At 42.6% G+C, this 25,683-nt stretch overlaps 1 protein-coding gene across 24 annotated transcripts in view; it reads right to left on the reverse strand.

Annotated features, from left to right (window-relative positions):
* The window catches only part of ADGRL3 (adhesion G protein-coupled receptor L3), a 1,804,713-nt gene that overhangs the window by 367,470 nt on the left and 1,411,560 nt on the right, over positions 1-25,683 (reverse strand). For all 24 annotated transcript variants that reach the window (XM_033915103.1, XM_033915068.1, XM_033915049.1 and 21 more), the window contains one exon: positions 11,007-11,110. In XM_033915103.1, the coding sequence (XP_033770994.1) occupies positions 11,007-11,110 (104 nt within the window). The remainder of the gene's footprint in view (positions 1-11,006; positions 11,111-25,683) is intronic.

Raw genomic sequence — 25,683 nt, forward strand, 5'->3', positions numbered from 1 at the left:
TCTTCAACCGCCGGTCCATGGACCGATGCCGGTCCACAGAATAATTCTTTTATTTCTGCCGGTCCATAGGTGCAAAAAGGTTGAATAACACTGATCTAAACGTTTTTTTTACAATCAGGCACTCAAGCATTTTCCCTATCTGTCCCGGCAGGCTCATAATCTATCTAACGTACCTGGGGCTATGGAGGACTGAGTAACTTGCCCAAGGTCACAAGGGGTAAATTGACATAATTTTCATTCTGCATATACTAATTATGAGGAACAGTAAAGAGCAAAATGAATGGGAAAGAAAAAAAACCCAAACATATGAAATCAGGTAGCCTTCTGCAATTTTGTCGCAAGTTATATTTTATTATAGCTTGTTATACTGCCTGTTCTTACAACAGGTCCAAGCGGTTTACAATATAAATACAATAAGAGAAAGGAACTCCATCTATAACAGGACAGCGCTAAAAGAACACACTCACTCATTCACGCCTACAATGTACTACACGTAAGTAAAAAGATCCTTGTATCAATTCTGTATCACAGAGATCCAATTAAAGAGACCCATTTCAGCTAATATATATGCACTAAATCTGAAAACGTTGAAAATTCTTCAAAAGCTTCAAGGAAATAAAAAGTTTTCAACATTGTTTTAAATGCAATTTATTTCCAATTGCCTGGTACCAGGACGTGTAGAAATGACATACCAAATCTACCCTGGCAAAATGTGACGTCCTTAACAGGCTGTAAGAACTGAATACATTAATCTAATTTATTATAATAAGGATTCAGCTCGCAGCTTCGGCAATATAAATGCACATCTGGTCTCTGTTTGTAATGAAATAAAGTTAAAGCATCACTGTGCATTAATAACAAAAAAAAATGTTCAACATATTGTAGGCCAGATAAACTCCTGCTAATTTTGAAACTTAAAGGTTTCGTGTTGCATCTTAATGCATTTTTAACACTGATAAATGTTTTGTAGCACTTCACCATTTATCAAATAACTTAGGGTAAAGAGCTGTTCCAGGGTTTGTTTGTTTTTTGTACTGTTTTTCATCGATAAACCAAGATTAACTTCCACAGAATCAAGCCTCAATAGTTTAGATATTAGGGCTGTACCAAATATTCATATTTGATTCGATTTGGCCCCATATAGTGCCCTAAACATATTATTCTTATTTGGCCACACAGAAATTTAAATTAAAATATTAATAATCTGGGGCTCTGCAGTATTAAATCCTACTGAAATAAATACTTGATCTATGATTTCATGTTGTTTCTTTTATTATTTGTTATGTTAAAGCCCAGTGCCCATTATTTATATTCAGCCACGTAGTAACATATGCTATTCAATACAGTTCTATTAGATACAGAGAAGCTCATTTGACTTGTCAGTATTAAGAAAAGTTACATTGATACAAAGATTGTGCCAGTTCTATTACCATTCAGAGTACAAGTTCACAAGATGTCATTATTAAGCTCTACTTTAATAAGGTACCATATTTTTTGATCTATAAGATCTTTAAGGATTCCACTTCATGCACAACTGAACGACGTTCAGGAGGAAGAGCAAGCTATACAGGAAGGATAGACTCCATCTCAGCGGAGACTGAACGAGGCTACTTGCAAGCAAAATCAAGCGAGAAATTGAGAAGTTTTTAAATTAAGAAGAAGGGGAAAGCCGACAGTCGACCAAAAGTTTATGGTTCGGGAAATGGTATACCCAGAGGATGCCATGCAGGAAGATTGTGGGGCAGACTCACCGGATCATAGGCAAGATAGAAATCCTGATGGATCAAAAGGGACAGAAGCAAAGGAGACAGAAGTGGGGAAGGAAATGCAACAAAGTAAGAGGCTGCAAATTTAAGTGTATGTACACAAACGCAAGGAGCCTAAGGAATAAGATAGGGGAATTGGAAGCTATGGCACAAAAAGGTAACCTAGACATCATCGGCATCACGGAAACATGGTGGAACGAGAAAAATGTCTGGGACACTGTGCTACCAGGATACAAGCTATACCGCAGAGACAGAGTAGGACAAAAAGGTGGAGGTATTGCTCTATACATAAAAGAGGGAATTGAGTCTACCGGAGAGAATACGCCAGAAATAAACAATAAGGTATAGTCTCTATGGGCCAAAATACCGGGAACAAATGGAACGGATACGAAGACCGGCATCTACTACCGACCTCCAGGGCAGTCCAAAGAGACTGATGGAGAAATGACTGACGAGATTAAGCACAAATGTAAGGGAGGCAACACAATTATCAAGTAATATTGAGGATATAAGAGGAATTTATCCAGCCCCGACTATATTTGATTATTATACTACAACGAGATATAAACATGCTCGAGCAATGTCCGCAAAATGGCAAATGAGGTTCAACATGGATAAGTGCAAGGTGATGCATGTCGGTAACAAAAATCTTATACACGAATACAGGATGTCTGGTACAGTACTTGGAGAGACTCCCCAGGAAAGCGACTTGGGAGTACCGGTCGACAAGTTAATGAAGCCATCCGCGCAATGTGCGGCGGTGTCAAAAAGGGTAAACAGAATGCTAGGAATGATTACGAAGGGGATCATGAACAGATCAGAGAAGGTTATCATGCCGCTGTACCGGGCCATGGTATGCCCTCACCTGGAATACTGCGTCCAGCACTGGTCGCCTTATATGAAGAAGGACACAATACTACTCAAAAGGGTCCAGAGAAGAGCGACTAAAATGGTTATGGGGCTGGAGGAATTGCCGTACAGTGAGAGATTAGAGAAAATGGGCCTCTTCTCCCTTGAAAAGAGGAGACTAAGAGGGGACATGATAGAAACATTCAAGATACTGAATGGAATAGACTTAGTAGATAAAGATAAGATAACGAAGGGAATAGATTTAGTAGATAAAGACAAGATAACAAAGGGAATAGACTTAGTAGATAAAGACAAGTTGTTCACCCTCTCCAAGGTAGAGAGAACGAGAGGACACTTTCTAAAGTTAAAAGGGGATAGATTCTGTACAAACGTAAGGAAGTGGTAGAAAACTGGAACGCTCTTCCGGAGGCTGTTAAAGGGGAAAACACCCTCCAGGGATTCAAAATAAAGTTAGACAAGTTCCTGCTGAACCAGAACGTACACAGGTAAGGCTAGTCTCAGTTAGGTCACTGGTCTTTGACCTAAGGGCCGCCACGTGAGCGGACTGCTGGGCACAATGGACCACTGGTCTGACCCAGCAGCGGCAATTCTTATGTTCTTATGTTACCTGACCATAAGACATACCTATGTTTAGAAGAGGAAAAACCAAGAAAAAAAAATTTGGTTCAGAATTTTTTTTTCTTGGTTTTTCCTCCTCTACACAAATGTGCATCTGGTGCTGGAAAGCCAGTAGTCCGCAGCCCGCCGGTACCTTTTTTAAAATGGGGTCCAGTGCGGTGTCCTGCTGTACGGCTGCCTTTCTTACTGCAGAGTACCGCATAAGGCAGGAGCGTGACCTTTGCGCTTCCTGCCTTGTCTCGCGCTGCTCCGGGATTGGCTGCCGTCAGTTCTCACAATTCGCGAGAACTGACGGCAGCCAATCATGGAGTGGGGTGAGACCATGGAGGAAGCACATAGTTTGTGCTCCTGCCTTATGTACTGCTCTGCAGCAAGAAAGGCTGCCATCCAGCAGGAGACCACACTGGACCACCGCCAGTTTAAAAAAGGTACCGGGGGCGGGGGGATGTGTATTCGCTCCATAAGACACACCCACTTTTCCACCCCCAAAATGGGGGTGGAAAAAGTGTCTCGTATGGAGCAAAAAAATATGGTAAATCTTCTTACAGATCCCATGATATACCATTAAGAGGATATCAGTTTTGTTTGGTTTATGAAATGAATGTGCTAAATTAGGATACATTTTGTGAATGCTGCTGCATGGACCAAAGTGGCAAATAATATGCATTATTTGCAGTAGTGTAAAAAAGCCACATTTTCAAAGTTTTCTGCTTTGCTGATGAATAAAATGCCCTGAATAGTTTTTGGTGTGTAAAACTTTATTCATATTAATAGTTAATGAGCTGTTATGATGAAAACTCATACCGATCAGCTCATTAATATTTAATGCCGACATTTCTCTGTCAGTATTCATGAAACATGTCTGTGAGCTGAAGACAAGCTGTCAGTGAAATGTATCTTTTTCTTTTCTCCATAGCAACCTATGCTTGAATGAAGGGGGAGGAGCTTTCCTGAGAACAGATTAAAGAGTGATTCTCTGATCAGGGAAAGAGTTCTGCGAATCCTGCCAGGAGTACAGGCCACAAATATGAGAAGAATGGAACATTTTAGATTTAAATTCACAGAAATGTTTGTTGAAGTTGGGAAAAGGGAAGGCAATCTTATCTGTTAAAAAAAACATTTAAGCATTTTACCTCTGGTGGGGGCACCTAGCATCATACATATAATATACTGATAGAGCTGACCCAGGGGCTCCTGTCATGTTAGGCCAGGGGTGTCAAAGTCCCTCTTTGAGGGACACAATCCAGTCGGATTTTCAGGATTTCCCCAATGAATATGCATGAGATTTATTTGCATGAATTGCTTTCATTGTATGCTAAAAGATCTCAAGCATATTCATTGGGGAAATCCTGAAAACCCGACTGGATTGTGGCCCTCGAGGGCAGACTTTGACACCTGTGCTTTAGGCCTTGAACTCAGAGATGCTCCTAAGGGGGTGTTATACATAGGGGAAAAAAATGTGCAAAGAATCTAAATAAAGATTACAAAATAGAGCACATTACTACATGATACTCTACAGTAATTTTGAAAGAGTAAAATCATAGTTAATTTCTATAAATAAACTGAGTACTTTTACAATTGATCACGAGTGAAACTGAAATGGAATTTAGAGTCAAACTGTGGAGAAATCAGAATTTCACCACCAATGCTGAGGCCTGATCCTTGAGACTCAATTTAGTTGTACCGTATGCACAGTATCTCTCAAATTGTGGAGGCACAGATCCACAGAGGTTGCCAGTTCAAGTCTCAGTGCAATCTTTTGTAACTTTTTTTTTTTTAATTGTGAGCACTTAAGGAACAAGAACTTTTGTTTATGAAAGAGGAGCGGGACTTCGGTGTGAGTCTGCAACACAAGAGACCTGCCCAGCGGGATATAAGATGATACAGATCAGCAGAGAAAGGAAAAAGGGAGGGGGGAGTAGAAATGATAAACTTGTATAAAGGTTTCCTATAAATAAAAAAAAATCAGCTCCCTATGCGAACCAGAAATAGAGCTGCTATTCTGTCAATATAGAAGTGACCATGCACAACCACCTGTAGGCCTCTTACTTTGTCTTGGTCCCTCTAGGTCTCTTACTCTGTCTTGGCCCATGGTCAAAATGTGCACCAAAAGTACAGGAATTTATATCTAATGTGGCATTGACATATTCCTTGCTGACATTAAACATAAGAATTGCCGCTGCTGAGTCAGACCAGTGGTCAATCATGCCAGCAGTCTGCTCACTCAGTGGTCCTTTGGTCAAAGACCAGTGTCCTAACTGAGACTAGCTTTACCTGCGTATGTTCTGGTTCAGCAGAAACTTGTCTAACTTTATCTTGAATCCCTGGAGGGTGTTTTCCCCTATAACAGACTCCGGAAGAGCGTTCCAGTTTTCTACCACTCTCTGGGTGAAGAAGAACTTCCTTACATTTGTACGGAATCGATCCCCTTTTAACTTTAGAGTGTCCTCTCTACCTTGGAGAGGATGAACAACCTGTCTTTAATTCTATTCCCTTCATTAGCTTTTCTTCATCTACTAAATCTATTCCCTTCATTATCTTGAATGTTTCGATCATGTCCCCTCTCAGTCTCCTCTTTTTAAGGGAGAAGAGGCCCAGTTTCTCTAATCTCTCACTGTACAGCAATTGCTCCAGCCCCTTTTGAGTAGTACTGTGTCCTTCTTCATGTATGGTGACCAGTGCTGGATGCAGTATTCCAGGTGAGGGCGTACCATGGCCCGGTACAGCGCCATGATAACCTTCTCCGATCTGTTTGTGATCCCCTTCTTAATCATTCCCAGCATTCTGTTTGCTGTTTTCGCCGCTGCCGCACATTACGCAGATGGCTTCATTGACTTGTTGACCAGCACTCCCAAGTCTCAGTGACTTCAACCTACCATTAGAAAACAATCTAAATGAGGATGTTAAGGAACTTAATCAGTGCCTCCACAATCTCTCATTTCTATACAACACAACTGGCCCTACTCATGAAAAACGCCACTTACTAGATATGATCATGGCTAATGATCTAAAACTGCTGTCCTTTATTGAATGGGTTGTCAGGTATGATTTGCCTCTCTGCAGATGATACCAAAATCTGCAATAGAGTAGACACCCCAGATGGTGTGAATAACATGAAGAAAGACCTAGTGAAGCTTAAAGAATGGTCTGAAAGTTGGCAGCTAAAATTTAATGTTATGAAATGCAAGGCTGCAAAAATACATTTAGGCTGCAAAAATCTGAAGCAACAGTATAGTTTAAGGGGATGAAGAACTATATAATAATAATATAGCGCAGGACTGTGAAGTTCTATGCGGTTTGCAATGATTAAAAGATGCTACAAATTGAGTGGAATTAATAAAGTTAAAAGCTAGTGATTAACATCTCTAGGGATCAGTTATTGTGGAATAAGATTGTGCAGGTTAGTTGCCTAAATACTTCAGGAACAGATATATTTTTAGGCTTTTCCTAAATTTCCCATAAGTAGTAGGCGTAATCAGTTCCAGATCTTTACCCCATAATGCTGCCTGATGTGAGAAAAGGTGTTGATGATGTATTTTAAATTTACATCCTCTAACCAGAAGGGAAACAAAATTCAAGTGTAAGCTTTTCTTATGTCTGTTAGCTGAGAAAGAGAAAAGGTCAGTTATATATTTAGGGGATAAACCGAATAGTACCTTAAAACAAAAACAACCAAACTTAAACTTCACATGTGCCTCCATCGGCAGCCAATGCAGAAGTCGGTAGGAAGATGTTACATGATCAAATTTCTTCAACGTGAAAATCAGTTTGACCGTTGCATTTTGTACCAGTTGTAGTTGCCGCATATTCTTCTGGGAAATTGCCAAGAAGGTAATGTTACAGTAATCAAGTTGACTCAGTACGAGGGATTGTACCAGAATTCTGAATGATGACACATCAAAATATGCTCTAATGGACCGAAGCTTCCAGAAAGTGAAAAAACCCTTTCTGATTATGGAGTCCACCTGGTCTTTCATGGTTAGGCTCTGGTCCAGTGTTACACCCAATACCTTCATAGTAGATTTAATAGAATAACTAAGTTTATTGATGCATAGTGATATTTTGGTTTTAAGCGGGTGTGGCAAAGCTACAAAAAATTTTGTTTTTTCTGAATTAAGTTTCTGTCTGAATTAAGTTTTAGTCATCCATTGCTCCATCAAATTTAGTACTTCTGTTGCCTTGGGAGTAACTTCCGCGAGAGAGTTAGCAAATTGGATAATAATCGGACAGTCATCTGCGTAACTAAATAATTTTATCCCCAGCTGGCTCAATTGCCCACCTAATGAAGACATGTAGACATTGAAAAGCAATGGGGATGGTGGTGACCCCCTGCGGCATGCCAGATGGATTGCTCCAGGTATCAGAGAGATTGTAATTAAAATGCACTTGATAGGTGCGGGAAATAAGGAAACCTCGAAACCAGTCTAGCACCTCTTCTCTGATACCAATTGCATCTAAGCATTGTAGCAGTTTCCCATGGTCTACTAAGTCAAACGCAGAGTTCATATCTAATTGCCTGATGGAACCGCGGCTAAACTAACGCTAGTGGCAGCTGTGTGGGTAAGTTAAAAGCACACAGTGAGCTGCTGCTAGGGAGAGGAGCGGTACTGCTGGAAAGGGGGGAAGAGGTACTGCTGGACATGAGGAGAGGGGGAAGGGGTACAGCTGGACATGGGGGAAGGAAATGGAAGGGAGAAGCGGTGCTGCTGGACCTGGCAGAAGGGGAGGGGAAGGGGAAGGGAAAGGTGCATATGGACTTGAAGGAGAATGGGAGGGAAAGGAAAGGTGCTGCACGCTAGAGGGGAGGATGAGATAGTGCATGGGGAAAGAGCATATTAGTTGTGAGTGGGGTTGGAGGAGGAGGGAAGGAAGGAATGAAGGAAAATTGTTGCAGGATGAGTGAAAGTGATGAGAGAGGGAGAAATTGACATGTTGTGGAGGAGAGGGAGAAATGGTGCATGGAGAGAGAGCATGTTGTGAGTGGGGTTGGAGAGAGATGGACTGGGGGTGGGAAAGGAGAGGTGTCACACTTGAGGGAAGGGGCGAGGAGAAAGTGTGCAGGAGGCAGAAAGTGTTGGACTCAAGAAGAGAGATAGAGAAGGAGAGATGGATGGGGAATGCAGAAAGGAGGGAAGGATAAATGTCACACTCAGGGGAAGGGGAGAGGGCAGAAAGTAAAAAGTTGGACTCATGGAGGGAGAGAGAGAGAGATATTGGTTGGGGGAAGAAATGAGGACTGGAGGAGAGGAAGTGTGTAGGAAGCAGAGAGAAAAATGTTGGACTGATGGAAAGAAGGGATAAATGTTGGATGTGGCAGTAGAGGGAGTGGGAGAGATGCACCCTGGACTTTCTCTATATATATTTCCCTACTCCTTTTGCAGTAAGGGAGGGAATGAGAGAAGGACAGTGAGAGAGCGAGAGAGAGAGGGAGACATGTTACCTATGGGGGTGGAGGAGAGAGGAAGAAAAGTTGGACTCATGGAAGGACAGAGAAAGATGTTGGTTGGGGAAGGGAATGAGGTCCAGAGAACAGGAAGCATGCAGAAGGCAGAAAGAAAGAAATATTGGATGCATAGTCAGAAGGAAGTGCAACCAGAGACTCATGAAGTCAACAGACAGCAGGAGGAAAAATGATTTTACTTTCAATTTAGTTATTGAAATGTGTCAGTTTTGAGAATTTATATCTTCTGTCTATATTTTGTACTATATTTGTCTATTTTTCTATAGTTGTTACTGTGATGACATTGCATATTTAAAGTCATCTGCCTTGACCTCTTTGGAAAAAAAAAAAGAATATAAATACTAATTAACATTTTCTCTGCATATAGGGCTTTTTAAAAATTTTGTGGTGTATATGAAAAATGGATGGAAGAAATTGCATTACAATTAGTTCTAGTATTGTGGTGGGATCTGGGGCGGAACTTGGGTGGGGGTTGATATTTGTTAGACTTAGGGGGTACTTGGCTTGAAGAAGTTGAAAAACAAACAAGACTCAAGTTATTCAACATTGTAACAAAACTGACAGACTGCACAACAATGATTGCCACAAACATAGCTTCCCCCTACACCAAACTCAATTTACGAATAAGATAGAGAATAAACGAGTTTTAAACTATTTGATAATATAACAGACAATCAACTAGAACAGGGCTGCCCAAGTCCGGTCCTCGAGATCTACTGGCAGGCCAGGATTTCAGGATATCCACAATGAACATGCATGAGAGAGATTTGCATACCAAGAAGGCAATGCAGGCAAATCTCTCTCATGCATATTGATTGTGGATATCCAAAAAACCTGGCTTGCCAGTAGATCACGAGGACCGGACTTGGGCAGCCCTGAACTAGAAGATACTATTTCTAAAAGTAATTTATTTGACAAACTAGTGGATAGAACATGGACAGTGTTCAATACAGTCACAACAACAGAACTAAGATTCTCATGTTGAGAAATATTTGTCCTAGTTCCTGGGTGTTTGCAGGAGGTTTCTGTCTCAATCTGGACTACAATCGTCAGCTAAATCGTTCATTTGGAAAGGACTGCACCTTAGAACAATGCTGAAGCTAAGCTTGAATCTCCTTTTCTTACTGAACGCTGGATATCTATGCTACACCCTGGAACATAAATTTATCTCTTTAGTTGTTAATTTGAATTTCATTTGTGTTGGGTGATCTCCTTTTGTTGGTGGTAAGCACTTAATTTAACCCAGGCACTGAGCCAGAGACCTTTTCTCCCTCTTAAAGTTAGTTTTTTCTTTGTATCTCGGTTTTCCTGGAGTGGACCAATGTTAAGATCAGGTTAACTCATTCTGTAGCCTTGTGGCTTTGAGAGTGATATCCTCTGGACTCTGAGCTCCGTTTGTGAAGAAAGTGTGCTTTTTTGGTGATCTCCTGACATGGAGGTAGCACACCTGATTTAATAAGTGTGCTACTGATAGTATACAGTAAGGGCTCCTTTTACAAAGGTGCACTAGCATTTTTAGTGTGCGCTACCCGAAAAACTACCGCCTGCTCAAGAGGAGGCAGTAGCAGCTAGCGCGCGCAGCATTTTAGTGTGCGCTATTCCACGCGTTAAGGCCCTAACGCACCTTTGTAAAAGGAACCTTAAGAGTCTTGGCTCTATTATTCGTACTTTGGAGGGGAGATATGATAGATACGTTTAAATACCTATATGGCATAAATGTGCATGAGGTGAGTTTCTTTCATTTGAAAAGAAGCTCCGGTTTGAAAGGACATAGGATGAAGTTAAGAGGTGATAGTCCCTGGAGTAATCTAAGGTAATACTTTTTTACAGAAAGAGTGGTAGATGTGTGGAATAGCCTCCTCATAGAGGTGGTGGAGATAAAAACTGTGTCTAAATTCAAGAAAGTGTGGGATCTCTTACAGAGAGTTGGAGACAGTGGATGCTCTGGATGGCAGACTGGAAGGGCCAGTTGTTATTTTCTTAGAAACATGACTACTATGAGTGCCCTCACTTTATTCATTGGAGAACTGCTCCATTGGAGCACCTTTCTGTAAGCTAGATGTGCCAAATACTAAGCCATACAAACATGATGCAACCCATAGGCATACAATGGGCTGCACAGCATTTAGCGTGCTAAATCCATTAGCACACTTTAGTAAAATTGTGGTGAAGTATTTACATACATTTTTCACTGTTTTTTAAAAAAAACCAATTAATTAATTGTAAACTGAACTCACAGTCAAAACCTACTTTTCTCTCTGTTAAATTTGCACTGGAGGGCTACAGCTTACCTTCTGCCCTATGTGATTGATCCATAGAGAAGAGCAGTTGCTAAGATCAGGGCCTTGATGATCCCATATTCCATCAGGAGCTACACACAAGTAGGTTGCGACACCTGCAGAAATAACCCTCAAAAATCAATGATGTAAACACAATTTATTCTTATTAATTACACAACTCAGCTCTAATTTGGAAAATGGTATTTTAAAAGGTTAAGATATATCAGCACAACCAAATCTTAGAGCCATCCTGAGGAAAAGAAAATTTGATTGATACATAAATCCTTGATATCAGGTAGCTGATTGAATGAAAACCTCTAGTTTAAAACAGAACATATATATTGAGCTGGACAGATAGCTAGCTCAGCACCAATGCTGAACACTAGCATGGGGGAAATTGGGATTATTCATTAGCACAGCTTCTGTTCCTCGGGCCATTCAATGCTTGGTATGCTGACAAGGCAGCATTCACAATCTCTTGGAAGTCCTCAGGACACACCAAGCTAGTCGTGTTTCTGGGATACTCACAGTGAATATGCATGAGATAAATGTGCATACAAAAGAGGCAATGCAAACAAATTTCTCTCAGACACATTCATTGCAGATATCATGAAAGCAGATTGGCAACAGTTAAATCTCTTTTATCCCTTGCCTCCTTCACATTCAACTGCCACCAGTCAAGTGGTAAGCTGAGGGCAGTTCAGTGCCAGAAGAGGCGAGGAATTGAAGATATTTACTTGTTGCCCTACCATTTTTTGATATCTACACTAATTTGGTGTCATTACTCAAAGAGATGACTTGATGCAGGTACTGTGTGCCACAACCCGGCACCTATTGGGTCCCACAATAAAGCATTGTTTGTTTTCCCCTCATTCTGAAGACCCTTTGTGTTGTTTGTTTTTCACATAAACATAGGCATAAGTTATCAAATTGCCTTTAGGGTGTGAGCATGTACTGGAGGATATATGGAAGTTGTATGAGGGACTGGAGTGGGGTGTGTAATGTGGGTGCATGTGTAAGAAGGTATGTATGGTATGTAGTTTGTAGATTTGGTGTGTGGGGGAGATCTGTGGTTATTTGTTGTGAGGATATGAATGCGAGAAGTATGAAAAAATAAAATTGTTACAGTAAAAGACACATTGCCATTAATCCCTCTCAAAATACTCTCCCTCGTTTTAAACATACTTATTTCATCGTTCTTGCCACTTTCTGAAGTAGTTCTGGAAGTCCACTTTCTTGAGTGTCTTTAGTGGATTCAATGTCCTGAATCGATTCAAAACATTTACCTTTCATGGTTATTTTGAATTTGAGGAAGAGCCAAAGTCGCACGGTGCCAGATCTAGTGAATAAGGTGGATGAGGACTGTGGCGGGACTGCCATCATTTGCTCAGAGTCAACTGACACCCATTCATCTTGCCGACTAAACTTAGGATATCCTACCTTATGCTGCACAAACTGACCAAATTGCTTCTCTTTCTGGGCAGAATTTCCTCTCCTAATCAAATGTGGTGTAGCTACAGGCTCTAAATTTTGCTGCTGCCAGCTGCTGCTGTGCTTTGCTTCACTCTGCCTGGGGAATTAAAGCTAGTCACAGGTGAGAGCTTTTCTCTAATTGGCCGAGAGACCTCGAGTCTTGTGTGCTGGTTTACCTGATTTTTGTTTGTGGCTGTGTAACCTGCTGGTAAGTAAGCCCTAGTTTCCTTTCTCCTGACTCTCCTACTGAATACTGGACTAGGGAAAGATAAATAGGAAACTGGCTGCTTATGTGCCTTTTCTAGGGTGTTTTCCAATGGTGCCCCTTTATTCTGCCTTTATCTTGGCTGTGGTGTGGGTTCATATTGGCCAGAAAACTGGGTTGGCTGGGATGCAATGCTACTAAAATCTGGCTGCTCTAAGTTCGCACCAGAGCTCACAGGGACTTCTCTGTGATAGGATATACCGTAATGTTTTTACTTGACAGAAATTGCCATACCAGAAGAATGATGTGTGACATGTAGCGTTGTCATGATGGAGGATGAAACTGTTTTTATCTCTTTCTCAGGTCACACTCACTTGCCTCATATGTTCAAATCTGTTGTTAAAATGTTTTGAATGGAACCACAAGACATGTTCATCAGATCCTCAGAAATTTCCCTAACAGTCAATCACCTGTTTGATCAAATCATTTTGTTTACTCTTTCAACATTCTCTTGGGTTTTTGATGTTGAAGGATGTCCTGATCTTGCCTCGTCTTCAACTGATTCACAACCATTATGAAATCAGTCGAACCACTTGTAAACCATCTTCATGGTTCCTGCAGCATCACCATAAACTAATTTAAACATTTAGAGTGTTTCTTTAGCACTTTTTTGGCAGTTTGAAACAAAATTTCATATTGTCCGTTTTCCATGATTTATGACAGTTTAAAACATATTTAAAATATATTTCAGCAACGGCTCCAAGTCTCAACAACAGGCACAGTTTGTGAGATAAATACCGCCGACTGTTTGATTGATATACTTCACCAATTTTTATGAACTTTATGAATTTTCATGAGCTTTTGGAAAAAGTATGTTTTGCTTGCACTAGTTGCCAATTTCTCATAAGCAAAGCCTGTTTGGCACTTTGAACACTTGGGGCTCCTTTTGCAAAGCCGCGCTAAATTGCCGCCCTCGCTAGCCGCTATCGCCTCCTTTGGAGTAGGTGGTAGATTTCCGGTTAGCGCGCGCTATAGTGTGCACTAATCTGGTGCATGCATTAAAACCGCTAGCGCAACTTTATGAAAGGAGCCCTTAGACACTTTATTGAGTAAAAATTTAAGTATAAATAATTTAATCAAGTATAATAAATTTTAATATTTCAGTACAATAATAAATAATTAATTTTTAAATGTATAAAATAGGTAGGAGGTTGGAAACCTATGAAGTGAATAGGAGTGTGTAAATTGCTACACAAAGAACCCTGAAATTGAGTAGAATGCTCCTTGGTCTGAGGTATACAACCACAGTATGAAATAGAGTTTTTAGTCTCAATATGATAGCCATACAGTACAGTGTTTTTTCTTAGGAATGTGGATTTTTTTGCTATTTAGTTTGAATCACTTTTTAACCACATAGATTTAGTAGTACAGTGGTGCCTCACACAACGAACTTAATTCGTTCCAGGAGCAAGTTTGTTATGCGAAAAGTTCGTTATGTGAAACGCGTTTTCCCATAACAATACATGTTAAAAAAAATAATTCGTTCTGCAGCATAAAATATGCTAAGATGACATAAAAAAAGATAAATTTGTCAAAATGGTGAAAATGGTGGTCTTGCTGAGGCCAAACTCTTTGACGAGGTCACACTGTTTTACCCCACATTCACTCCTTCTAATTATTTCCCGTTTCATTTCAACAGAAATCACCTTCCTGCTTTTTTTAGAAGCCATGATATATAAAAAATATTGAGTTTATCTTAAAAGGACGACTGTATACAGTGAGAGAGGGCAGTTAAGCGCAGTGACTAACGACTGCCTGCAGTGCCTGCGCGGAAGGATGCAATACATCGGCAGCTCGGGCGACTTCGTTGTGTGAAACGAAGTTCGTTGTGTGAAACGAAGTTCGTTGTGTGAAACGAAGTTCGTTGTGTGAAGTTCATTGTGTGAAACGAAGTTCGTTGTGTGAATCAAGACATGAAGTTCGTTGTGTGCAGTGTTCGTTGTGCGAGGCGTTCGTTATGCGAGGCACCACTGTATTGTGGTCATTGACAACACTTTAAAACATACAGTACCTTCTCTCAACCATAGCTCACATTGACTGACTGCACTGAACAAGTTGAAATTTGTCAAACACTGTTACTGTTGCACTGCTTCCCATGTTAAAGATTTCTGGCTTTCTGTTTGATGGCGCTTGGCAGCAGCATTCACTGTAATTTTTTTTTTATCACACCTTGTACACTTATGAGGTGGGTATATGGAACTTTTTCTTTTGAGACCAAATTAAAATTTGGGTGTAACACTTTCCATACCTTGACTTTGGAAGCACAAATTAATATTCTGGTTAAGAAATTGATCCTTCTATTGAGAAAGTTGAGGAGGCTTTGTAGTCTCTTAGAGAAGCATGCTTTAGTTCAAAGTTTATTACTTTTTTGAGTCTGATTAAGAACATCCAGACAACTTAGAATATGGCATAGTTAATATATTCTGTCCATAAATATGAAAGAGTCTCTCCACTATTGGCTGCTAGTTGAGGCATATATTCAATTTAAAATCTGTTTGATGATATATTACATTTTCTATGGTATGACTCCTTCATATTTAGCCGAGTGGGTTCAAACACCAATAAGAAATAGGGGTCTTTGTTATTACATTTTCCAAATCCTTTGAGTTTAAAAATAAAACTAGGTTTGTAGATATACTTGCATATCAAGCGTCTAGAATCTGGAATGGACTGCCTTCTCATATTAGAGATACTCAACTACCTTCTTTTCAGGAAACTTAAAAAAAAAAAACACCTTTACTTTTTATAAATTTTTTGAAGTTTGATTAGATTTTGTATTGTTTGTATGCTAATTTGTTAGCTCCCAGGGAAATATCTATAAATAATAATAAAAAAACATAGAGTTGGGGGGCAGGTCATGGGGCTGAGTGGACATGCTCTTTGCCAATTGGTTAGCACAGCTAATTAGCCAATTAGCACATGGTTAGCACTTGAGCCCTTAGGGGGAAATTCTGTAAATGGTGTCTAAAAAGTTAAGTGCGAGAAGATCTAAATATATTTTTCCAAACTTCCTGCCATGTCTCTTCCTCAGATGAAAGTCCCAAATCTCCATGCCAAGTGTTCATCATGCTCATTAATGAAGAAGTCGAAGACCTTCTCATAAGGTCACACCATCTGGAGGCAACTCCTTTTTTATTAGTATTGATTAATGAAACATAGAAACAGAATATGATGGCAGAAAAGAGCCATCGGCCCAACAAGTCTGCCCATATTAAGAACCCTCCCGCCTAAGCACTTCTCGAAGTGAACCCACATGCTTATCCCATTTTTTCTTAAAATCAAGCACATTGCTGGCCTCAATTACCTGAAGTGGAAGATCATTCCAACGATCAACTACCCTTTCATTGAAGAAATACTTCCTAGTGTCACCATGAAATCTCCCACCCTTGATTTTTAATGGATGCCCTCTTGTTGCCGTAGGTCCTGTAAGGAAAAAGTTGTCTTCTTCTACCTCAATACAGCCAGTAACATATTTGAACATCTCTATCATGTCTCCTCTCTCTCTGCGTTCCTCGAGAAAGTATAACTGCAACTTACCTAGACGTTCTTCATATGAAAGATCCTTGAGTCCTGAGACCATCCTAGTGACCATTCGCTGAACTGAATCCATTCTCAGTACATCCTTTTGATAATGTGGCCTCCAAAATTGAACACAATATTCCAGATGAGGTCTCACCATGGACCTGTACAACAGCATTACAACTTTGGGCTTTTGGCTGACAAAACTTCTACGGATTCAACTCAGCATTTGTCTAGCCTTGGATGATGCTTTCTCCACTTGATTGGCAGTCTTCATATCCTCACTAATGATTACTCCTAGGTCCCGTTCTGCAATAGTTCTTGTTAAGGTCTCACCATTCAGGGTGAAAGTTCTGGTGGGTTTCCACTGCCAAGGTGCATAACCTTACACTTTTTGGCATTAAAACTCAGTTGCCAAGTTGTGGACCAGTGTTCTAGTATGAGTAGATCCTGCTTCAGTGTCGGGCAAGGTGCTTTTGCCCACCATGTTGCACAGTTTAGCATCATCGGCAAATAATGCAATTTTACCTCTAAGTGCCTAAGGCAGGTCCTGTACAAAGATACTAAATAGGATTGGACCCAAGACCGAGCCCTACGGCACTCCACTGTTCACGTCTGATGTTTCGGAGGGAGTACCATTTACCACCACTCTCTGGAGTCTGCCACTGAGCCAATCTTTAACCTATGCAGTCAATGTTTTTCCTAGTCCCAACGAACTCATCTTGTTCAATAACCTACGGTGTGGGACACTATCAAAAGCCTTACTGAAGTCCAAATGCACGACATCCAGGGACTTTCCCATATCTAGCTTTTTTGTTACCCAGTCAAAGAAGCTGATTAGATTGGATTGGCAGGACCTTCCCTTTATAAATCCATGCTGGTGGGGATCCCTCAGCCTCTCGTCACTTAGGATCTTATCTAATTTGTGTTTAATCAACATTTCCATAATTTTACACACTATTGATGTGAGACTTACCAGTCTGTAATTTGCAGTCTCCGATCTGCATCCCTTTTTGTGGAGCGGAATGACGTTGGCTGTTTTCCAGTCCAATGGGACTCTTCCCATGCTTAGGGAAAGATTGAAGAGTGCAGCTAATGGCTCAGCCAGGACATCTCTCAATTCCCTAAGCACTCAGGGGTGCAGTTTATCCGGTCCCATGGCTTTGTTCACTTGGAGCTTTGATAGTTCTTGGTAGACGCTGCCAGTGGTAAATTCAAAATTCTGGAACGGGTCTTCTGAGCTCTCCCTTGTCTGCAGCTGTGGACCGGAACCCAGCGCCTCACAGGTAAAGACTGAGCAGAAGTATTCATTGAGTAGTTCAGCTTAATCGAAGTCCGATTCTACATAGTAACCGTCAGGTTTCCTTAGGCGCACTATCCCGTCTGTGTTCCTTTTTCTGTCACTAACATACCTGAAAAAGGATTTATCCCCTTTTTTAATATTCTTAGCTAGATTTTCTTCCATCCGGAGTTTGGCATCTCTGACTGCTGTTTTAACAGTTCTGGATTTCACCAGATAGGCTTCTTTAGCTTCCAGTCGTCGTGATTGTTTGTAGGATACAAATGCTTTCTTCTTGTTTTACAAGTTCTGAGATCTCCACGGAGAACCATTGGGGTTTATTATTTCTCTGTCGTTTACTCACTGTTTTTATAGAGAGGTTGGTTGCTTCCTGTATGGTAGATTTCAGAGCTGACCACAGTATCTATCCTCCATACTATCTGTTGTATCCTGGTTTTGCAGTGCCTCATAGACAAAATCTCCTATGCTCTTGAAGCTAGTGCCCTTAAAGTTAAGGACCTTTGTGGATGTGCTTGACTTAGTGAAACTCTTCCTGAAGTGAAAACACACCATATTGTGGTCACTGGAGGCCAGCACATCACCCACCAAAACTTCTGTGACACTATCTCCATTGGTGAGTATTAGATCTAGTATCGTCTGATCCCTAGTGGGCTCCAATACCATCTGTTGGAGTCGTGATCCCTATATGGAGGTTAGTAGCCTTCTGTTGCTACTGGTCGTAGCGGAAAGTTTGTTCCAGTCTACATCAGGCATATTAAAGTCCCCCAACAGTACAGTGTCTCCACGCAGAGTGATGGTCTTGATGTCTTCAATCAAATATTTTTCTATGTCATCCTGTTGTCTTGGAGGTCTGTATACAACACCCAGATAAAGGCATTTCTCATTTCCCCTGGCCAGGTTCACCCAGAAGGATTCCCCGGTATATTTGATCCCTGTGATTTTGGTAACTTTGATGTCCTCTTTGATGTATAGTGCTAGCCCTCCTCCGGTTTTGCCTTCTCTGTCTCGACGGAGCAAGTTATATCCTGGTATAGCCATATCCCACCCATGGGAATCCGTGAACCAGGTTTCAGATATTGCCACTATATCTAGGTCGGCATTCCTCATTTCCGTTTCTAATTCCATAATTTTATTGCCTAAACTGCGGGCATTAACGTATATAGGCCTCCATACATTGAGTTTGTCTGGTCTCCATGGGGATTTTCCCATTTGAGTTAGTTTGCCCCCTACAGTCTTGTCTGCAATGTGAGTATTTACCTCAGACTCAGAAATGGAATGGCTACTTACTCCACCAGAAAGGTTACTTACCACACCATGATGAGAGAGGGTACCTTCCAACTCATCTAGTTTAAAGCCCTTTGGAGTAGGTGAGCCAGTTGTCGTCCAAAGACATTCTTTCCTCTTCTGGTCAGGTGAAGCCAGTCTGATCCCTGTCGTCCTTGAAATGCCTCTCTATGGCCCAGGAATCTGAAGTTCATCTCTCTGCACCATCCATGCAGCCACTCGTTAGTCTTCTGGATATGAACTTCCCTGGCTCTTCCCTTGCCTCTCACTGGAAGGATTGATGAGAAGACCACCTGCAATTCCATCCGCTTCAGTTTCTCACCTAAGGCACCAAAGTCTTCAGATATCTTCTCCGGGGTGTAAAAAATTAGTTCTGGGATCTTCTTTAATTGCCCTACATTAAGAAAAAGAGCATTCAAGCAGTGTTTCAATTGTATCCAATGATACTGATGATGGAGCGGCAAGTTATAACAAGTTTGTAATTCCTCAAAGGACATCCATTGAGAGTTCTTAATTAAATCTTGGAGAGTCCAGATACCACAATTCTGACACAATATCCAGTTAATTGATCTATCCTGAATCTTTATATGATCAATTTCCATCACGTTATCATAAACCTTGAGTACTACATGAGTGGAATAGTAGATTGGTTGTTTTTTATCTTTAGGGTGTAGTGGGATGGAAAGTGTAAAAGCAAGGCAAATATTTCCATATACACTTTTTTCTAATTGCAACCAAATAAGGGAATTAGAGCAGAATCAACATTCAGCCATATCGATCCGTGTCTCATGATGAAAGCGGACGATACAAAACTCTCCAACAGAGTCGAAACTGTTGAGGAATGCAAAGCATTACAGAGCGACCTGAACAAACTGTGTGAATGGGCAAAAAGATGGCAGATGAGCTTCAATGTGGAGAAATGTAAGGTCTTGCACATGGGGAAAGGGAACCCCATGTACAGCTATACGATGGGAGGAAGGGTGCTGGGGAAAGGCACCCTAGAAAAAGACCTGGGGGTATTGGTGGATACAACAATGAAGCCAGTGGCGCAATGTGCAGCTTCCTCAAAGAAAGCAAACAGAATGCTGGGCATTATCAAAAAAGATATCACTACCAGAACGAAGGAAGTTATCCTGCCATTGTATCAAGCAATGGTGCGACCACATAAGAACATAAGAAGTTGCCACCACTGGGTCAGACCATCGGTCCATCGCGCCCAGCGGTCCGCTCCCACGACGGCCCGTCAGGTCTATGACCTGTAATGTGGTTCCTGTCCATTTCTGTAACCTACCTCTTCTTTTTATCTGTAACCCTCAATCCCCTTATCTTTTAGGAACTTGTCTAAACCTTCCTTGAAACCCTGCAATGTGCTCTGGGCTATCACAACCTCCGGAAGCGCGTTCCATGTGTCCACCACCCTCTGGGTAAAAAAGAACCTCCTAGCATTTGTTCTAAACCTGTCCCCTCTCAATTTCTCCGAGTGACCTCTTGTGTTAGTGGTTCCCCACAGTCTGAAAAATCTGTCCCTGTCCACTTTCTCTATGCCCCTCAGGATTTTGAAGGTTTCTATCATGTCTCCTCTAAGTCTCCGCTTTTTCAGGGAGAAGAGCCCCAGCATCTTCAACCTGTCAGCATACAAAAAGTTTTCCATACCTTTTATCATTTTAGTTGCTCTCCTCTGGACCCCCTCGAGTACTGCCATGTCCTTCTTGAGGTACGGTGACCAGTACTGGACACAGTACTCCAGATGTGGGCGCACCATTGCACGATATAGCGGCATGATGACTTCCTTCGTCCTGGTCGTAATACCCTTTTTAATGATATCCAACATTCTGTTCGCTTTCTTTGAGGCCGTTGCACACTGAGTTGATGCTTTCAATGTTGTGTCCACCATCACCCCCAGGTCTCTTTCAAGGTTGCTTACCCCTAGCAGTGATCCCCCCATTTTGTAGCTGAACATCGAGTTCTTTTTCCCTACATGCATGATCTTACATTTCTCTATATTAAAACTCATTTGCCATTTTTTTGCCCACTCTTCCAGTCTTGTTAGGTCTCTTTGCAGGACCTCACAGTCTTCTGTGTTTCTAACCCTGCTGCAAAGCTTGGTGTCATCTGGAATACTGTGTCCAATACTGGTCACCGTACCTTAAGAAAGACATGGCGATGCTTGAGAGGGTCCAGAGGAGAGCAACTAGGATAATAAAAGAAATGGAGAACCTTTCATATTTCGAAAGGTTAGACAAACTGGGGCTCTTTACCTTGGAAAAGCGGAGACTGAGAGGAGATATGATACAGACGTATAAAATCATGAAAGGCATAGAGAAGGTGGAGAGAGGCAGATTCTTCAGACTAGCAGGGACAACAAAAACAAGAGGTCATTCAGAAAAACTGAGAGGGGACAGATTCAAAACAAATGAAAGGAAGTTTTTCTTCACTCAGAGGGTGGTGGACACCTGGAACACGCTTCCAAATGAGGTAATAGGACAGAGTACAATACTGGGTTTCAAAATGGGACTGGATGACTTCCTGGAAGCGAAGGGGATTACAGGGTATAGATAGAAGGTTACTCTACAGGACATAAGCGAAAAGCGTATGACAGTTTTAGGGTATGAGCACTATCAGGTCCTGGACCTGAGGGGCCGATGCGTGAGCGGACTGCCGGGCACGATGGACCTCCGGTCTGACCCGAAAGGGACAATTCTTATGTTCTTATGATAGTACAAGAAGTCAGGAAAATTTACCCCCCTAATAGATTTGGCTTGTTTTAATTTATGCAACGCAATACGGGGGTTGTTTATTCTGCCATATAAATAGAAAAAAACATAGAAAAAGACGGCAGATAAGGGCCACGGCCCATCTAGTCTGCCCACCCCAATGACCCTCCCCTATTTATCTCTGTGCAGAGATCCCACGTGACGATCCCATTTCTTCTTAAAATCAGGCACGCTGCTTGCCTCGATCACCTGAAGTGGAAGTCTATTCCAGCGATCAACCACTCTTTCGGTGAAAAAGTATTTCCTGGTGTCGCCGTGCAATTTCCCGCCCCTGATTTTCCATGGATGTCCTCTTGTCGCCGTCGGACCTTTGAAAAAGAAGATATCTTCTTCTACCTCGATACGGCCCGTGAGGTATTTGAACGTCTCGATCATGTCTCCCCTCTCTTTGCGTTCCTCGAGTGAGTATAGCCGTAATTTATCCAGCCGTTCCTCGTACGGGAGATCCTTGAGTCCCGAGACCATCCGGGTGGCCATTCGCTGGACTGACTCAAGCCTCAGTACATCCTTGCGGTAATGAGACCTCCAGAATTGTACGCAGTATTCCAGATGAGGCCTCACCATGGATCTATACAATGGCATAATAACTTCAGGCTTGCGGCTGACGAAACTCCTACGTATACATCCTATGATCTGCCTAGCCTTAGATGAAGCCCGCTCCACTTGATTGGCAGTCTTCATGTCTTCACTGATGATTACCCCCAAGTCCCGTTCTGCAACAGTCCTTGCTAGGATCTCGCCATTTAGGGTACAAGTCTCGCATGGATTTCTGGCTGCCAAGGTGCATGACTTTGCATTTCTTGGCATTGAAGCTCAGTTGCCAGGTCCTAGACCATTGCTCCAATAGGAGTAGGTCGCGTTTCATATTGTCCGTTGTGCTCTTGCTTGTTATGTTACACAGTTTAGCGTCATCGGCGAATAACGTTATTTTACCGCGAAGCCCCTCAGCCAAGTCTCTTATAAAGATATTGAAAAGGATCGGGCCCAAGACCAAGCCCTGCGGCACTCCGCTGATCACTGCCGTCATTACAGAGGGGGTGCCGTTCACCACCACCCTCTGAAGCCTACCACCAAGCCAGTCCCCAACCCATTTAGTCAAAGTGTCACCTAATCCTATAGAACTCATTTTGCACAATAACCTGCGGTGAGGTACACTATCAAATGCTTTGCTGAAGTCTAAGTATACAATGTCCAAGGACTCTCCAACATCGATCTTCCCTGTCACCCAGTCAAAGAAGCTGATCAAGTTGGATTGGCAGGATTTCCCCTTGGTAAATCCATGCTGACGGGGATCACGCAGATTCTCCTCATCCAGGATCACATCTAATTGGTGTTTGATTAGAGTTTCCATTAGTTTGCTCACTATTGATGTGAGACTCACTGGTCTGTAGTTCTCAGCCTCTGTCCTGCAACCTTTTTTGTGGAGTGGAATGACGTTAGCCGTTTTCCAGTCCAACGGGACTCTACCTGTACTAAGGGAGAGATTGAGGAGCGCGGATAGTGGTTCCGCCAGGACGTCTCTTAACTCCCTGAGCACCCTGGGGTGTAGGTTGTCTGGCCCCATTGCTTTGTTAACCTTGAGTTTTGACAACTCACAGTAGACACTGCATGTTGTGAACTTGAAGTTACTAAACGGGTCTGCTGAGCCATCCTCTTTTTGTAGTTGAGGGCCGGAACCTGGCGCCTCGCGGGTGAAGACCGAGCAGAAGTATTCGTTTAACAGTTCAGCTTTTTCCGAGTCTGCTTCTACATAGGTCCCGTCTGGTTTCTTAAGGCGTACTATCCCGCTTGTGCTGCGGTTTCTGTCGCTAATGTACCTGAAGAAGGATTTATCGCCCTTCTTGATGTTCTTTGCTAAAGTCTCCTCTATTCGGATTTTGGCCTCTCTAACTGCTGTTTTGACGGCTCTTGCTCTAGTCAAATAGACTTCTCTAGAGTCCTGAGATCCTGTATGTTTGTAGGAGATGAACGCTTTTTTCTTCTCTTTTATGAGGTCCGAGATCTCCGCAGAGAACCATTGTGGCTTATTGTTCCTACGGCGTTTACTCCCTGATTTTATATAGTGATTGGTTGCCTCCTGAATGGTAGCTTTCAGAGTCAACCACAGTTCCTCTACGTTATCTTTTCCTGCTTGGTTTTGTAGTGCTTGATGGATGAAATCCCCCATACCCTCAAAGTTGGCGTTCTTGAAGTTAAAGACCCTGGTCAATGTGTTAGTTTTGGAAAAACCCTTCCTGAGCTTGAACCATATCATATTGTGGTCGCTGGAGGCCAACTTGTCGCCCACTGAGACCTCAGTTACACTTTCACCATTGGTAAGCAACAGGTCCAGTATTGCCTGTTCCCTCGTTGGCTCCAATACCAGTTGTCTCAGTTTAGCTCCCTTCATAGAGTTCAATAGTCTCCTGCTGCTGCTGGATGCAGAGGAAAGTGTGTTCCAATCCACATCAGGCATGTTGAAGTCTCCTAACAACACTGTATCCCCACGCAAGGTGATATTCTCTATGTCACTGTACTTAGACAATTTTCAATGTCATAATATGTGCATTGTTTAAACAAAAATGGTATCATGCTCAAAATATAATTTATTTTGGATAGTATCATTATCTTAATGGTGCCCAGGCTGCTCCACCCAGTTAGTTTAAGAGGGGACCATTTCAGTGTAGAATCTTTGATGATATTTAGTATTTAATCTGTGTTATACTGCTCCATATCCTCCAGCATGGGTCCCACATATATACCTAGGTATTTAATTTTGGTTGGGTTCCAAATAAAGCCATAAGAGTTCATTCCATGCCTTTCTTCAATACAATTCAGCGGCATTAACTCAAACTTAGTTGCATTTAGCCTATATCCAGAAACCGATGCATAATTGTCCATCACATTCAAAACAAATGGAATTGATTCAAGGAGACACATAAAGTATGATGTCATTGGCTTATATTGACAATTTAATCTCCATGGTTTCATGGACAAATCCTTTAATAGAGTCGTTCGCACAGATAGCAGACAGCATCAGATCCAGTGCCAAGTTAAATAATAATAGCGAGAGTGGACATCCCTGACGAGTTCCTCTCGACAGTCTAAAAACATCAGAAAGTTGTCTGTTGATGCAAATTTTTATAGTAGGGGCATAATATAAGACTTTAATCATTTGTATAAATTGCATGGGAAAGCCAAATTTTGTGAGAGTTGCAAACAGGAAAGGCCATTCTACTCTATCAAAAGCCTTTTCAGCATCTAGTGTTAAAAAGGCAAGTTTATAGACTTACCGTATTTTCGCGGATATAACGCGCGCGTTATACGTGATTTTACGTACCGCGCATACCCCTCGCGCGTTATATGCCTGAGCGCGGTATACAAAAGTTTTTAAACATAGTTCCCACCCCGCCCGACGCCCGATTCACCCCCCCAGCAGGACCGCTCGCACCCCCACCCCGAACGACCGCTCGCACGCGCTCCCACCCGCACCCGCATCCACGATCGGAGCAAGAGGGAGCCCAAGCCCTCTTGCCCGGCCGACTCCCCGACGTCCGATACATCCCCCCCCCCCGGCAGGACCACTCGCACCCTCACCCCGAAGGACCGCCGACTCCCCAACAATATCGGGCCAGGAGGGAGCCCAAACCCTCCTGGCCACGGCGACCCCCTAACCCCACCCCGCACTACATTACGGGCAGGAGGGATCCCAGGCCCTCCTGCCCTCGACGCAAACCCCCTCCCCCCAACGACCGCTCCCCCCCCCAAGAACCTCCGCCCGTCCCCCAGCCGACCCGCGACCCCCCTGGCCGACCCCCACGACACCCCCACCCGCCTTCCCCGTACTTTGTGTAGTTGGGCCAGAAGGGAGCCCAAACCCTCCTGGCCACGGCGACCCCCTAACCCCACCCCGCACTACATTACGGGCAGGAGGGATCCCAGGCCCTCCTGCCCTCGACGCAAACCCCCCTCCCCCCCAGCCGACCCGCGACCCCCCTGGCCGACCCCCACGACCCCCCCACCCCCCTTCCCCGTACCTTTGGAAGTTGGCCGGACAGACGGGAGCCAAACCCGCCTGTCCGGCAGGCAGCCAAC

Source organism: Geotrypetes seraphini, chromosome 1, assembly GCF_902459505.1.
Source record: "Geotrypetes seraphini chromosome 1, aGeoSer1.1, whole genome shotgun sequence".
NCBI classification, from domain to species: domain Eukaryota; kingdom Metazoa; phylum Chordata; class Amphibia; order Gymnophiona; family Dermophiidae; genus Geotrypetes; species Geotrypetes seraphini.